This window comes from Austrofundulus limnaeus, unplaced genomic scaffold, assembly GCF_001266775.1.
Source record: "Austrofundulus limnaeus strain Quisiro unplaced genomic scaffold, Austrofundulus_limnaeus-1.0 Scaffold108, whole genome shotgun sequence".
Taxonomy (NCBI): domain Eukaryota; kingdom Metazoa; phylum Chordata; class Actinopteri; order Cyprinodontiformes; family Rivulidae; genus Austrofundulus; species Austrofundulus limnaeus.
The window spans coordinates 848,965-865,035 of NW_013952510.1; the positions used below are offsets into that span (position 1 = coordinate 848,965).

At 38.2% G+C, this 16,071-nt stretch overlaps 2 protein-coding genes across 4 annotated transcripts in view; both read left to right on the forward strand.

Moving 5' to 3' along the window:
• Nucleotides 1-936: 936 nt before the first annotated feature.
• atxn7l3b (ataxin 7 like 3b) lies at nt 937-7,160 on the forward strand. Of its 3 annotated transcripts, none has more exons than XM_014013962.1 (10): nt 937-1,037; nt 1,549-1,597; nt 1,707-1,831; nt 1,958-2,090; nt 3,317-3,488; nt 3,672-3,772; nt 3,865-3,887; nt 3,973-4,018; nt 5,479-5,559; nt 6,242-7,160. In XM_014013962.1, the coding sequence occupies exons 3-10, from the start codon at nt 1,781-1,783 to the stop codon at nt 6,319-6,321; spliced, it is 687 nt and encodes a 228-aa protein (XP_013869416.1). In that variant the 5' UTR covers nt 937-1,037; nt 1,549-1,597; nt 1,707-1,780; the 3' UTR covers nt 6,322-7,160. The 3 variants fall into 3 exon arrangements, with proteins under 3 accessions (XP_013869416.1, XP_013869415.1, XP_013869417.1); XM_014013961.1 differs by lacking the exon at nt 937-1,037 and adding an exon at nt 1,072-1,140; XM_014013963.1 differs by lacking the exon at nt 937-1,037 and adding an exon at nt 1,160-1,443.
• Nucleotides 7,161-8,002: 842 nt separating this feature from the next.
• smarcd2 (SWI/SNF related BAF chromatin remodeling complex subunit D2) overlaps nt 8,003-16,071 on the forward strand; it is a 13,943-nt gene continuing 5,874 nt past the window's right edge. Inside the window, exons 1-7 of the mRNA XM_014013933.1 lie at nt 8,003-8,169; nt 8,254-8,551; nt 11,757-11,947; nt 12,958-13,000; nt 13,093-13,215; nt 15,101-15,220; nt 15,873-15,968. Of these exons, the coding sequence (XP_013869387.1) occupies nt 8,399-8,551; nt 11,757-11,947; nt 12,958-13,000; nt 13,093-13,215; nt 15,101-15,220; nt 15,873-15,968 (726 nt within the window). The 5' untranslated portion in view covers nt 8,003-8,169; nt 8,254-8,398. The remainder of the gene's footprint in view (nt 8,170-8,253; nt 8,552-11,756; nt 11,948-12,957; nt 13,001-13,092; nt 13,216-15,100; nt 15,221-15,872; nt 15,969-16,071) is intronic.

Sequence of the window (16,071 nt, forward strand, 5' to 3'; positions counted from 1 at the left end):
AAATAAATGTTTATCAAATAAAGTTTAATGTTACAACTAATCGTGGATCCCTTTAAAGAAATATGTTTTGTCTGATACGGAGTATTTTTTTCAGTTAAAGCTTATAATAATTTATCATAACCCCATGTAGACACCTTGCTGAAAGTGTGGCAGCCTTTTACACAGATTTTTATTTTTTTTGGCTTATAGTGTGTTCAGTCCTATACAGCCTAATCTGTTTATCTGCTAAGAATTTACTTTTATAAACAGAAGTTACTGTAAAATATATTTTCTAATGTAACAGCTTTTTTAGCTTTTCAAGTGTTTCATCTACACAAGTGGTCTGATATAAATGAAAGTGAACACTTTTGTGCCTTGTTTACATATGTTAACGTTTAAGTTTTATATAATCTTGATGTCAGAACTAGAGAAACTGGAAAGCTAAAAGTGCAGTAATCCTGTGTCTGCTGACGATTCTGAAACTTATTGAAGCTTGAAGACTGGTAACAATGGTGACATTTTCTTGCCAAAATGAAATGCTTTTACCTTTGTGCATGTGAGTTCATTACTGGTCAATATAAACTAAACCTGCAGAAAGTAATCATTGGTTGTACAATGTTGTAGGAGTCAGCCTGTTTCAAGATGGCCTCCACATTAAGAAAAAACATCAAAAAGTGCAATAGTAGTTGATTGTACAGGTACCGAGTTCAGTTTTGATGTGAAGGTAGCTGAGTCATTCACATTATGTAGCAAGTGTGTTATCTTGCAACATCATATTGAAAGACTGCATATTTGACCAAAACAGCTACAAACCAATTTCTAATTTTAAAAAGCTCAAAGAATGATAAGTGGGTTTTTTTCCACAGGTTGATTTAATTTGTATTTTTGATTAAATTATTAATAAATTGGAAATGATCAGACGTTTTATGGATTTTTCTTTTAAATAGTCGATAGCCGAGCAAATGTGAGGAGCAGCGGAGACGCGTCGCCGTAGCCCGAGCAGCGATCGATTACTTCTGTCTGGTCTCTGATGTAAAGATGGATGCCTGTCGAAATTGGTAAATAAACTCAATTAGGAGGTCTCGCGTGGCTGCGGCTACGGTATTTTCTCGCCGAGGGCGAAGCTTCGTGTAAACTGGGGYTTCGTGATTGTTCTCTGAGGTTTGTACATGTTTGAGGCGGACAGCCGCAGTGCAGCAGCGGCAGAGCTGGGCTCGGGGACGAGCCGCCCCGCTCTGTAGTAATCATGATGTGCTTCCTCAGCTGCGAAACAACTCCCATTATAACGTTGTACGMTGCACGTAAAGACTCAAAGTCGCTTTGTACGTTAGGCTCCCGGCTGTATTTGCTCCTGACTTGGTCATTATGTGCGCAGACTAACTGTCTCCCCACTGGCATTGTGTTTTTTACTAGCCTCGCTCTTTGTTTTCTTCAAGGTTTGCGCTAAGCTACTTCCATTGAATGGTAAACGCTCGCGGCAGCTGGGAAGAAGCTAACATCCGTCTTTCTATCTGCATTGTGTTTCTGCCTTGTGACGTTTGAGTTTCTCTTGTTTTGTGTGTTTCGCAGACTGTAAGAGTGGGAAGTAACTCCCAGGCTCCGTGTTCAGCGTGCAGTTGTGAGTACCTGCATCACGTCCACGTAATGCTGTTGTTCACGCAGGCTGATTGGCGTCCATTGTTTCAGGATTGTTGTGTCTCTACTCTCCCTCTCTCCCTGCTCTGCAGCCCTGTCCTGGCCAATGCTGGCTGCAGCTACAGCATGACCACAGCAGCGTCTGCTCATCTGGTACTTCTGGCAAATGAAAATGGAGGAGGTTTCAATGTCCAGCCTGGACAACAGCAAGCTGGAGGTACACTTCTACTGCYTGCATGAGTAGAGCAACTGTGATGGTGTTACAGGCACATCATGGCTGTGGGAGTGCTGCAGGATGTTAGGAAACACACTAATAGAAATCTTTGCTCTCCCTCCCTCGCAGGCCCTAGCTCAGGACATCCTGTCAGACCTGGTGGAGGATGCATGCCTGGGTCTTTGCTTTGAGGTCCACCGAGCTGTTAAACAGGGCTACTTTTTCCTGGACGACACAGACCAAGAGAGCATGAGGGACTTTGGTGCGCACAATGTTTGGCCTGCAGCAATGGTTTTACATAAACTGTGTAAAAGTCTCAAGTCAGTGGACATCTGGGCGTTTAGTAGAGCTGTAGACCCTTTTCAGTTTTGCCAAAACCACACAAAATACATCAAAGACAAGATTTGTCATATGGTATCTCTTTTGCTTAAGTACCAAACTACAATCAAGCAATCATAAGTAGTTTGTATTTACTCTAGTTGAGACATTCATGATGCGAAACTAACCACAGTGCAGTTTTAGTTAGGCACTTTGACAAATGCATTGTCYTACCCAGGCAGTGTGTCAAGTGTTACTTCAGTCACTCTATTATAATGCCTAGACCTCCATATCGTTTCAAAATCTATCTAAATCTTTTATKTAGTTTGTTTTCTGCTTTGGTTTGAAAGTTAGAGAAATTTTAGCTCATGACTGCAGGGATCCAAATTTTTTATTTATTTACTTATTTTTTATGGCGTTATGCAAGTAATGCAGTACTTCCTAATTTTCAACCTTTGATAGCCTCAAATTCTGAATAGGTGGTCCGATTTCTAAAAATGTAACTGTTTTGGAACCAGTGCATAAAGCCTTTAAAGTAAATAAAGAGGGAAAAAAAACTGTACAGTAACTTTGAAAATGTTATCAAAGTACCTATTTTAGTAGGCATTTTAAAATGACATTTAGAAACAATATTTTTGTTTAAAACTACTTAATTTGGTCTAGTATAGCCAATCTCGTTATATTAACTTTCACCAAAATTGTCTAATTTTATTTACAATAAATATAATTTATTGTGCCACTAATGTTATGAAAGTAAATTATGAGTGTAAGTATTGGTTTCCATTGCAGTATAATTAAAAATTTCTTTTTCATTTTGCATGATCTGTCTTGCATAGCACACCAGAAAGCACAATATGTACCATAGTGTGTTAGCTGTACCTTGTTGACTACCTTACTTTAATTTTTAAAACGAGGTTTCTTGACACGGAGTTGTCCAATTAGTCAGTTTTTAGGTTATAATTGAAAGTTTACAGTAACAGAAGTTTAACCATCGTGAAAAGAAAAGCAGCTATTGAATGTTKAAGGAACAGCATAGGCAACGATGCTATTAGGCTAAATATATTCAGGACTTTAAAGATGTTTTAACTACCTGGTCTGATTGTTTCACATATTATGGGAAATCTTTTTCATGGTGAAGTCTTAAGTTTAATTAGATTTTTATTTTTTTAGAAATCGTGGACCAGCCTGGACTGGATGTGTTTGGCCAAGTGTTCAACCAGTGGAAAAACAAGGAGTGTGTATGTCCCAACTGCAGCCGGAGCATTGCTGCCTCCCGCTTCGCTCCACACCTGGAGAAATGCCTCGGAATGGGACGAAACAGCAGCCGAATAGCAAACCGCAGGTACGACGGAGAAACGCTCACTGTTGACGTTGGCCTCTGACTGAACCAGTCCGTTACTGTCACGTAGCTGCAGAATCACTTATGGTTTCACCTTGGAATGTAATTTTTTCTTTCCTGATCAAATTGTTTGTAGCCGTGAGTAACGCTGAGTCACTGTGTGCRTCATGCCATGCTGTGTTGCAGAATAGTCACTGGTAACAACACCAACAACAAATCAGAGAGCGACCAAGAAGATAACGACGACGTCAATGATAATGACTGGTCTTACGGGGCGGAAAAGAAAGGTAAAAAGGCTCTGAGGCTTCTGAAAGACTCCCAGAAAATAGCTCACAAAAAAAAAACGTTTTAAATCTAAACTTTGTCATTTTATTCACAGCAAAGAAAAGAAAGTCAGATAAGGTACTTTCCCTGCGTGTAAATGTTTCATCCCTCTTATTTTTAAAAAGAGATTTGGGAAAATTTATGTTCTGTCTTTGCATCTCAGAATCCAAACTCCCCAAGAAGATCCAAATCCTTCAAGCATAAAAGCAGTAAGTGTACACCTTTAAACTTTAACACAAACATTGTTTAGATAATGCAACCTCCGCCAAAACATGTGGACTTATTCTTATGCAGAGTACTCTTTAAACTGGTTTATTTAAGACACAGTGATTACTATTTAAAAAATGAAAGAAATGTAGCTCTAATCTAAAATTATACAACTTATTAGCTGAACATTGTCTTTTGTAAAATCACACTTAAAAATGTATCTGCAGTTTCTAGAAATAATAGTTTTTAGAATATGTAAATAATAAAATGGGTTATAATTTATAAAACAAAAATCTGCTCAGTTAAAATCTGTAAAGGAGGAATTAAATCATGCTCACATCACCTGACTGACATGAAACAAGCAGGAGAACTGAATCTTGAAATAAATTATTAGATTATAATTATTTTTTTCTCTGGCTGTAATTCAACTAAGTGTGACAAAACGTTTGTTCTGTCAGATGTTTTGAAATTGGAGTGGTAAAAATGTAAAAGTTTTATAACAATAAAAAAATAGAAGAAATGTTAAATGTACAGGTGTAGAAGATGTTTTGCAAAAGCTGCGTGCGTTATTTATTGTTGTTTGTTGTACTCATTCTCTTCTTCTTTCGTGTTTAGCAGAAAAACTACTCATCTTCCCATGAAAATGTTTTTTCCTAGATTCTATTYCTGTCCATGTCTGCACTGTTTGTTTACCTACATTACAGCCTAATGTAGGTCAAGCAAATGACGCAAGCTTCCACTTGGTTTTTGCCAGATTCAGAAGTGCTTTGTTTACAATAAGTGTAGACCTGCATTTCAGAACTGCATTCTGTATATCTGGATTTTTGTAGTATAAGTCGTAGGTTAACGTCAATCCAAAAAAGTGTGTTTTTATTCACATAATTTAAAATGATGATTTAAGATATCATTCCCTCATCAAAAACATTCCCATTGTTTCTTTGACTCATTCATGCATGTCTGAGATTGAAACCCTGCCTTAACTCTTGCTGGTACGAAGCTCCTCCCCACAGAGCACCCCTCCCCCAAAGCATTGTTGTGAAGGCATACTGAAGTGGGAGTGTCTGAAATGGTAGAAGGTTCTTAAAGAGACGGGTCAAGTTCAAGGTGTTTTAAATAGGCTATGAGATATATACATACACACACACACACACACATACGTACGTTTATATATATATATATATAGCTAGCATTTTATAGCAACCGTGGGTAATTGTGGTATAGAATTATTGAACTASATGCCTGGAAAATACATCCTCCCTCCCCCCCCAACATTTTATATATCTAATCTAAACTTTAAAAAGAGTCAAGTGTAACAATGAATTTAAAAACACTTTTTTTGGTGGTGTTTGACCTGACATGAAACCGATTGGACCCAATAGTTTATTTGACACAAGATGATTAAAATATAAAATTTGAAAACATTGCTCACAGTGAAATACATCTTTTTTGCTCTCCTTCACAGGTACAGCCAGTAAAGTCAGTCAGGACAGTGAAGCCCATGCCCCACCCAAAGACTCCTACACTGCTCCAGCAAGGCCAGTGGGTAAGTCCTTTTTRATGTGGACTTTTAGCTGCTCAGTCAATTTRATGTGTTCTRTTTTCTGTTAGACGACGCAAAGGGTTAAACCACCTCTGATTTCTATTTATTATGTTTTCAAGAACTCGGACTTTATTGCAACCGTTTAAAATAGTCTATCTATATTTCTTCAGTCTCTTAATAGCTTTCTAAGTTTTATTTTGACCTTTTTGCTCATTTCCTGCCCAGTCTTTGTACCCGACCATGACAATAAAGTTAAGAATCTACAGCAAATGAATAGAATCTGAAAGTTTTTAAAAAGAAAATTTAGCGAAAGCAGACCTGAAATGAATTACCCTTCATCTGATCATCTACCGTACATCATGTTTTCATCTCATTCTTGGTACTAAAATACTATTTTTCCRCCCATAGAACTGTTGTTTTTGATATTTAGATGCAACAAAGGAAATTCAAGCAAACCATGTCTTTGTGACCATCTTGCTGGTACCGTTGTGTCTTAAGATCTGATTTAAAATTGGTTTGTGTAAACCCAATGTTTCACACGTGGACAAAATTGTTGGTACCTTTTTTGTTTAATGAAAGAAAAACCCACAATGGTCACAGAAATAACAAGAATCTGACCTCCTCATATTCAGTAACTTTTGATTGACTTGCTATGTTTGACACTTWGCTGTCTATTCCTCTGTAGGTATGATGGGTCCTAGACGTCGTATGGAYAACCAGGAGAGTCCTCGCATGTTGATGAAAGACGAGACATTCTCTCAGTAACRCACTTGGCAACAAAAACACATTCTTTTATCATTTGTGTGTAAACRAATCACACACAAAAAGGAGACCAGTGGCACCTGAGCTTTGGTTCTTTATATTGTCAAACTGATGGACGTCAATGTTTAGAGGTGACATTAGTGGTGTGTTGCTGCTCAGCAGAAGAAGCCCTGAAACCTCCCAGTCTGGACTTGACTGACTTGTCTTTTTATTCACAAAATCATTGTACCAAAATATTTTTTTCTTTTTTTAAGTTACTCTTCAGTCCAGAAAACAGTGATTATGATGATGTGTCATACTGCACAGAGAAGGAATCTGAAACTGATTCAGTGGCTGAGCTGACAGCCGTGTTAAGTGGAAAGAATCTGCACATACAGTATTTTGTTCTTAAAACTTAAAAGATTAGGTGAACTGGTATTTTAATTTTGAAATCACGTTCTAAAGAAAAAAMAYAATGTCAAAGACTATCATGATAATGGTTTGTCTTCTGTTTTCTCTGTCAGGGTTCTTGTTCTCCAGCTGAATCACAACACAAGCAGCTCTGTTTGTTGTTCACCTGTGGACACTTGTTTCAAAAGGTTCAGTAAATGAGCCTCTAATTGTACAAAACAGCTGAAGACAGCAGGTTTCTGTTTGATTTTCTTTTTTTTTTTTCGGTGGATAGATCAATTTATTTTCTAGCATTCAAATGCGTCTCTTTGTATCATGTTTACATTGTAAAGGGTTGCATATGTCTTTGGTGTGATGTAGTAGTGTAAATATTCTAAAAGTTAAATTGCTGCTATCATGGCTCAGTTTGTTTCATCTGTCTAGCATAATAAATAATTTCTTACCTGTCGCAAGGCTGTGTTTGCATTTAGCTGACCAAAAGAGGGCGCTGTTGGTCAAATGAGCKACTCATTTAATCTGCGCTMAMATTGGGTTTGTCTCTACAGTTTTTMCCCCTGCACTGTWTTTAGTGTATTAAAGGCAGCAGGTATGAGATGGGTTATAAGCATGGCCAAATATATTGCACTGTGTTCTGCAGTTAAATTCAAGACATTGTCCATTATCAACGCTTTAAACAAATTGTGTTGAATTGTACTGCTGCAAATATGAACACTGGTTTATGAGTAGAAACTGTCAAAATATAACAAGGTTGAAGAAAACACAACAAACTAGAGAAATGTAATTTTCTGTGAACATGTTAGTGTGAATACTGAGTGCCCAATGAATGCTGAAGTGCCTTGARAAATGAATTTTAACGAATTAAACAAGGACAACAGAAGCCAAAATAAGGAAAACATAGTTTAATGATAAAAGTATCCCCTCATCTGCCAAAAGTCAAAATGGCAAAAATGAAGCTAAATGTTAAAATTATCAAAAAAAAGTCAGATAAAAGCTAAAAATGCAAAATAGCTGCTACCCAAAATAAAAAATAAAATTAGGTAAAAGGCTAAAAACTTTGGGGGGATACTAGCTAAATAAATGCTAATTAAAACAAAACTATTGTTAAACTTTTTAAAATCATTTGTTTTCTAATGATGTACACTTTTTAATAAGATGTCCAATAAAAGTTTTCAAATTGTTTTTGTAACAAAAAAAAAAAAAAAAACGTTAGGAAGTTGATAAAAAGCTGCTAAAATGAAGAAAACCGATATGTCCGATAGTTTTGAATGCAACACTGTGTGTCTTGCGTGTGGGCAGTGATTACATTCTGAATACTTTATTTAGCTTTTAAAACAAGTTTGTCAGTCAGGCGCTGGAGTATGTTGCAATAGCAGACCAGGGAACCAGTAAAGTAGATGTTATGTGATCTTGTTTAGTCGAATAAACACGGGCGGGAAATGACAGCCAACGAGCAGAAACAAGGTAGGAAGGAAATCCCGGAACTCAGACGGTCGCGCTAACGTTAAGCTAGCTTTTTGTTGACAGTCTGCTTTGCTGTCAAACCAGCCCGGACCTCAGTCAGCGCAACAGCAGAGAGACAAACACTTACTTTCCGACTGAACACGAGTGACTTCATTTACCAGCTTGTACYATTTGGACCCGAGTTCGTGTGAAGTTTCTTGGACTTATTGAAACCACTTGTGGAGCTAGAATGGCATCGAGAGGRAGCTTCGCGGCTCCTCAGATGAATCCGAACCTGAACCCTATGAGTGTTGGCCATGTTGCGGGCATGAGGATGCCCGGGATGCCGCAACCCCCAGCGGGTTACCACCGGAGCATGAACACCGCTCCCCAGTACCCCCAGGTTTGAGTTTTATTTATAAAAACAGAACACGTCTGAATGGCATTGAGCTGCTTTCACTTTGTTACATTTTCTAACTGTAGGGTTAAAAATTTAATCCTTTATTACACTTAAATCTGTGTGGGTGTTGCTGCTTCTTCCGCCTTTGAAAGTCTTTGCAGTGACTTCCTGGCGYCTGACTAAATGGTTTGTTTTATAGGATTTCCAACAGCTGTAGACCTCTTTTTATCAATAAAACATTTAATTGAAATAATGCACAAAAACATGTTCTTTTCAAGTGTGAAAGTCACGTGGTTGCCCTTGGCCTCCTGTCAGTTAGTGAAAACAAGTTTATCATCACCAGCATCTGCCCAGGGGCAGGTCTGTGTGCAGATATTATTCCAGTTGTGGAGGAGGTGGAAGCTTACTTTGCACAATTAGTTCCTTTTTTTCTGATATTTGGGTTTTTTTTATTGAAGGAGAACAAAACAAACTCGAGTTTTTGGATCAATGAAGTCAAGAGACACTATATTGGTGAAAAATATACTCCAAATATGGCAGTGTTTTGTGCAAGATTACAATCATTTCTTTGAGGACTTGTGCTTGCATCAGTGAATCAATGCCAAATACCAGTTTAGATTCAAACCCTCCAACATTTGTGGACCTAGAAGTGAAGATTTACTTGTTGTGCTACATGACCAAGTAAGATCTAAAATGCAACATTAAAATATTTAGGTTTTTTTCCCAGAATATATGCACAATATATTTGGTGCTAATGACAGTTTTAGACACATTAGACTTTTTCTTTTACTAGGGACTTCGTCAGTTTAAYACCACAAAACTTGCTTTTCTTTTGCTCTAGTCTGAGCCCTTGAAAAGCTGTTTTTGCGGGGCCCACTGCTAACGGTCGGTTGTTACCACATGAGGGGTGTGGTTTAGAAAAGTCTTTATGCAAACAGCAAGTGTAAGAATCGACATAAAGACCAGGAGTTTTTCATTTTCAGAACTTGAGGTAGGCTACTTTACCTGGCAGGGATCCGAACGTTGCGGCTGAACAACGTAGTTTCAGTACGCCACATTCATTTTAAATACTGAGTTTGAATCATTTCAGTCATGTCCTTTTGACTTCTCTTGCTAAATTCTGTTTGAACTTGTGCAACTCTAAAAATATAGCTTCTTGAATTAATTCCACTAGGGATGCACAGATGTGAAAATTTCAGCAGGTATCGATATCTGATATTATTGCTGTTATGGCCGATAACCGATATTAAACAAACACACCTATTATATTATACGCAAAAACCCACTTGGGTCTTTTTTTGATACTGTAAATAAACGACCACACCTCTGACATGGCTCCCTACTTCAGTTATTCCTGGTTACGCAGCCGCTATCATGATCAAACAGATGCCACTCAACCAAACATTTCTCCTCGCAAAACAGAAACACAAAGTTAAAAACTGGGAAATCAATATCGGCCCAGTTTTACATATCGGATCGATACCGAAATTTAAAAAAAAAAGGACCAATATCRGCCGATATCGATATGCCGATATATTGTGCATCCCTAAATTCCACCAAGAAAAGAGAGATTTAATTTTCATTCTTCCATTATCTGAAAAAAAAACTCTTTGGGGTAAATAATTTCTCAACATTAAACTGATTAAAGAAGTACAGATGTATTGAAGAGGGGGTTCTATGAAAACGTTATGAATGGTTAATATCTTACCTGTTGTGGATAACTTCTTTTTATAGCCTCAGAGTTTGAACTGATGATCTAGCCAGGATTAGGCATCGCTGAGCTAACAGCTCATYCAAGCGAGGTCTTCTACTTAAAATGTTTTACCTCTTCATCAGTGGCACGTTACACTGAATTCTATGGCTGTTTGCTATCCTGAATTGCAGCAGCTAGCTGTAGCACGTCTGGTGCAATCTAAGGAACTTCCAGCAGAAATATGACATTCATGCCAGAATAAAAGTGTGAAAAACAAAACTAACAACAAAATACAACAATTTGAAAAAGTAAGTGCCTACAATTGATTGCCAGATCTTTGATTTCAGATGAAAATCTACTGGAAGAATAAGCTTCCACCGTTMAGAAGAAAGCTTTAGTTTGCAACAATGGGCCTCATGCAAGAACCGTTYGTACGCACAGATTTGTTCTTAAGTTGTGCGTACGAGTGATTTWGGARAATTTGTGGCATTCACCAATGTTTTCRTATTCTAAGATTTTTTTCAGATACGAACAAAATTCACGAGTGGTCCAGACCTGTCGTATATTTTACGAGCAGTCAGTCTGCTGTTATCCAGACGGGTTTTCTTCACTAATAACTTTATATTTCGCTAGTTTGAAGATATTTTGAGTTGAAAATAAATTACACTCCATAATTATGTTGACAATAGGCTATTCTGCTTGAATTACTTATAATTTTAAATGTAATAATTTAGACTAACAATATAAATTGTCCGTCGGGCCGGCTTATCCGCTATCGGGTGCGGGGGCAGCAGGAGACCCCGCTCTCCGCAGCGACACCTTCCAGCTCGTCCTGGGGGACTCCGAGACGTTCCCAGGCCAGAGGGGATACATAATCCCTCCAGTGAGTCCTGGGTTTTCTCCAAAGTGCCAGACTTATTTTGAAAACATTTTAAAATGCTTATTTCAGAACCACAACCGAGACCACTTGAGACCGTGCGCGGGGGGGGGACACGGTGCACAGCGCTGTGGCTTCTGAATAAATGAAAATGATTTAACACAGTTGTTTATACTTTTAGCAGCTCTTTTTATTCCACAGCTGACCTGCTAAAAATGACAGATTTTTTTTCCTGGATCTCTGACAGACGGACTTCAATCTCTGAACTTGTAAAGTTTTTCTTTTTTAGTTTTCGCTGTCATTTTCATGAATGAACACTTCCTGATATCTGAGGCAGGAAACATAGTCTTATATGGTGTTTTTGGGGTGGTAATTATGCTAATCTCCTCTCGCGTGCACGAGCAGCTGATACGAACAGGTGAAATTTACGCAGCTCATTTACACACTTTTCCTGAAGATAGAAGAGTTTGTTGAATCTGACGTGRCATGTTCGTACGAACCCTTYGTACGAACAAAAGTAAGAGAAATTTAGGATAAGAATACGAACATGTTCTTGCATGAGGCCCAATGTCTTTTGAAATTGTAGAATTTTTATGAACCTGAAATCCTAGCTCCATCCTCCCTTCTTTTCACTTCAGCGTCCYGGGATGCCGCCCAGCAGAGTCGGAGGCCCCATGGGGTCACTGGGGGGTCAGCTGCCTGGTCCCTCCTACGGCGGTGGCAACATTCCTATGCGGCCAGGCATGGGACCTCCAAGCATGGACCCCTCAAGGAAGCGTTTTCTCCATCAGCAGCAGCAGCAGGAGGCGCTGGGAGGCCTGAGGCGAGGGTAAACTGGAGGGGGATCATTTGTGAGCGCAGGAGAAGAATAAAACAAAGCTTTATGAGGAATCTTTATTTACTCATTTCATGAATCAGAGCTAAAATAAACATAAAAATTAGAGTTTTTGAACTTGTTTTTTCTTATTTAAAGCCAAAACCAAAATATTGCGTTGTTCTGTAAATTTTAGTAGATTAAAACATCATTTTACCTCTCAGGCTTTTACTCGAGATCAGTTCAGCGTCACATGTTGAATGGGCCTTTTTTCCCCCCCAAAAAACTTGATGTTTTCAATTTGTAATTAAACGGCTCATTTAGTTCCAGACAATCCAGTTCAATGGTATAATTATTTCTTTTACTGATTTTGTTTCCTGAGCTGATTACTGATTTCGAAGAATTGCTGAAGTGAGTTATAAAGTGTCGGTTTGTTAAAAGCACAGCTCGGCTATTAWAAACCAAAACCATCCGGCATCCCATGACTGTCCTTTTTTGCTTTCGAAGCTGCAGAAACAAGCGGCTATTTTTGACATCAAGCTGCGCGATGACGCTGAAAGTGTCAAAAACCACACGGTGAAGCATCGTTTACAGCCTCATCCACAATGAATGTGTTGTTCTGAAGTGTTTCACAACAGCATTCTTGATGTTGGAGGATTTAATGAACCTCATTGCTCAAAGTATCATACTCGTTTTTCCATTAAAACACTTGGAAAATGAAATCATGATGGAGTGACCGTAACTTAATTAAAGAAACAAAACAACTCTTGTGATTTTAGTAGTAACACAAAGAAACCTCTAAGGTTTTCAGAAGATTTAATAAAAACAAACCTTGACCAAGGTGGATCAGTTCAGCTTGTGTTGTCAGTGTGTCTAAGAGTTAACCATAGGGGCTATTTGCAGGCTGTAAGGTTTTTAGAAAATACCTCTTTTGTATTTTAGGAAATTTAGTTTTTTTTTTCATTTGTTGCATTCAAACTAAACCTACAGAATTCATGAATTGATGTTATTTGTGTTGTTTTTAGAGCAAAACGACGCAAGATGGCTGACAAGGTTCTGCCACAGAGAGTATGTGAACTCTGACTTCTTTTTTTAAAAAAAAGGTTGTTAAACATGGCTAAATTCCATTAAAAATCAACTTTTTAATGATTGCTCTTCAGATCAGAGACCTGGTTCCAGAATCCCAGGCCTACATGGACCTTCTGGTTTTTGAGAGGAAACTGGATCAGACCATTGCTCGRAAGCGCATGGAGATACAGGAAGCCATCAAGAAGCCCATTATGGTATTCCCTCTTCATCCTGTGTTTTTAATAAAAATTAGATGTTTTTGGATTATTTCAGGTTTTGTTTGCACACTAAATGAGTGTTGTTTTTTCCAAATAATGCAAAGTAATGATGAAACATCCAAATAGTATTTTTCTCATGGTTCATTTTTGTTTTCTAACCATTTACTACTGAAGTGTTTGTACATTTGTTAGTGATTTTAGGTGCTCAGCAAATAATTTAGGTCACAGTTCAACATGCAGTCAAGTGAGGAAAAATATCAGTCAACTTTGTTTCTGTAGCACATTGAACAGAAACAAAGTTGACCAAAGTGTTCACCAAGTTTATCTAAAAAAAAAACAACGTCTTCAGTCTGAAGAAGTCTCTGAGGAAAGATGAAACATTTTTTCTACAAAGAACCCATCCAAAAGACTTGATCAAGTTTTTTAGATTTTTCTACCTGGATTTTTGAGATTCATCAGGACATTCACCAAGTTTAGTTAAATATCATTAAAAATAAACAAATACAATAATGTAGTATAAAAACAACCTTATTTTATAAAAAGCCTGAAGGGACTCTGACTGAACTCGAATTAAAATGTGAGAAATACAGACATTGTTCAAATGAGATTATTAGTTGTGTTACTGTTTTTGTGTATTTGACTGTACAAAGACACCCCACACTTTATTTTGGGTGTATGTTTTAGTTAGATTGTTCATTTCTGAGAGTACTGGTATTTACTGGATGTCACTGAATGCACNAAAAAAACAACGTCTTCAGTCTGAAGAAGTCTCTGAGGAAAGATGAAACATTTTTTCTACAAAGAACCCATCCAAAAGACTTGATCAAGTTTTTTTAGATTTTTCTACCTGGATTTTTGAGATTCATCGGGACATTCACCAAGTTTAGTTAAAAATCATTAAAAATAAACAAATACAATAATGTAGTATAAAAACAACCTTATTTTATAAAAAGCCTGAAGGGACTCTGACTGAACTCGAATTAAAAGCCAAAGTAAAACAGAAAACAAAGTGAATTTCCCGCTTCTTTAATTTAAAAAACTGTCTAAAACGTAATCTACAGTAGAGCAAATACATCTAGTTTAAAAGAAAAATAAATATGCATGGCATCAGCATCATGGTTTAAGGAAATATTGTACTTTGTGAAAAGTGATCCCAAAGGTGCCAGATACAGTAGACTATAAAAAGAATTGGACCCTAAACAGATCCTTGAGGTACACCACAGCATTGGGGGCTGAGGAAGAGGAGGGTTCTCCCTTAAATAAGAATTAAAAGGCCCCGATTGAACTACTTAACCATGTATTCTCTCATATTAGAAAAGATCGTGATAATGATAGTTGGATAGAAGAGTTGCGGATTTGCTTGCACCAACCAAACAAAAAAAAAAAGAGTAATCTCAAAGAGGGCTTGGAAAGTCTCCAAATTCCAGTTTAAAGTACATGGAGGCAGAGTGAGAGCATGGGCACGCAAYGAAACTGGATCATAGGGGTTGCTGATGATGTGATAGAAGACACAAAACACCTGACAAACTTTGTGAGATAAAGACGCAACGGCTCAGATTCAGCCAAACGCATCAAAGTTGGTTTAACGGCAGTTTAACGTACAGATGAACAAGATCCAGGAGTTTTTGTAAAGAAAGAAATAAAGGACAAAACAGCTGAAGTAAAAGCATCTCATAGAAAGGAAAATGTAATTTTTGTTGACGAGGTTATATATAAAATGGAAATTTGAACAATTATATTTGATTAAAGCCTTTCTTAAAGAAATACATATTGCTCAAYGTCTTCCTTGCTAGAAGTTTAGACTAAAAATGATCTTACATTGTTCAACGTAAAGCATTTTCTGGTCTGAATTTCTGTCTTCCTGTTTCTCCAAATAACGCAGCAAAAGCGCAAACTCAGGATCTACATTTCCAACACTTTCACTCCCAGCAAGCCCGAGGGTGAGGAGGCAGAGAGAGTTGCCTCCTGGGAGCTGAGAGTTGAAGGCAAGCTCCTGGAAGAGGTCAGTGAGAGAAAAAAACCCCTCCTGGCACATTTGGACTGTTCGTGCATTGTTTGACCGTTGTCTCATTGTGTTCTGCCTCCAGATGTTTTAGTCCGTTGTTCTGCTCTTTTCAGTCAGCCCGGGTTTTTGGCTCGGGCTTTTGCAGCCAGATGTGTGTTCCAGCTTTTCTGTGTCCCACCCCACCACGGCTAACGCTCTCTGTTTCTCACACAAGCACATGTTCTGTGTTGAAATGTGGAATTGAAACCACTGGCCGCTGCATACCATGAGCTGACATGCCTCCCCTCCCTCCATCAATTCCAGCTCAGCTCATTGTGTCATCTGGGGCCAAAGAAGATGGATGTTTTTTTTTTCCCCTTCCTGCTCCTTTGGGTTTAGGCATGTGTAGGAGCTCTGCATGAAGCAACAGTGAAGAGAAAAAAAAAGGGATGTCAGAGAAAAGGAGTGAAGGGGGTCCTGTTGTGCAAACAGACTTTGACAGGGCAGCGAGGAGGGTGGGGGCGCAACAGCTTTTTCTACTCAGCAATTTGGTTCCTCATCCCTGATGTGGTCAGAGCTAAACAATGCAGCTCCAGACTCTCTGCACAGTAACGAAACACGGATGGCAACGCTTTTCCGTCGTACCTTCTGACGCTCTCTCTGTTTTCAGGCCGGCAAGCAGAAGAGGAAGTTCTCGTCTTTCTTCAAAAGTCTTGTGATCGAGCTCGATAAGGAGCTTTACGGACCAGACAATCACTTAGTGGAGGTATGATGAAGAGAGTCATGAAGACATTTAAATGAAGTGAAAGCATCAATTTGASATTTAGCTGCAGAGCCACATTCTTATATTTTTGATCCAAACTAAAAAA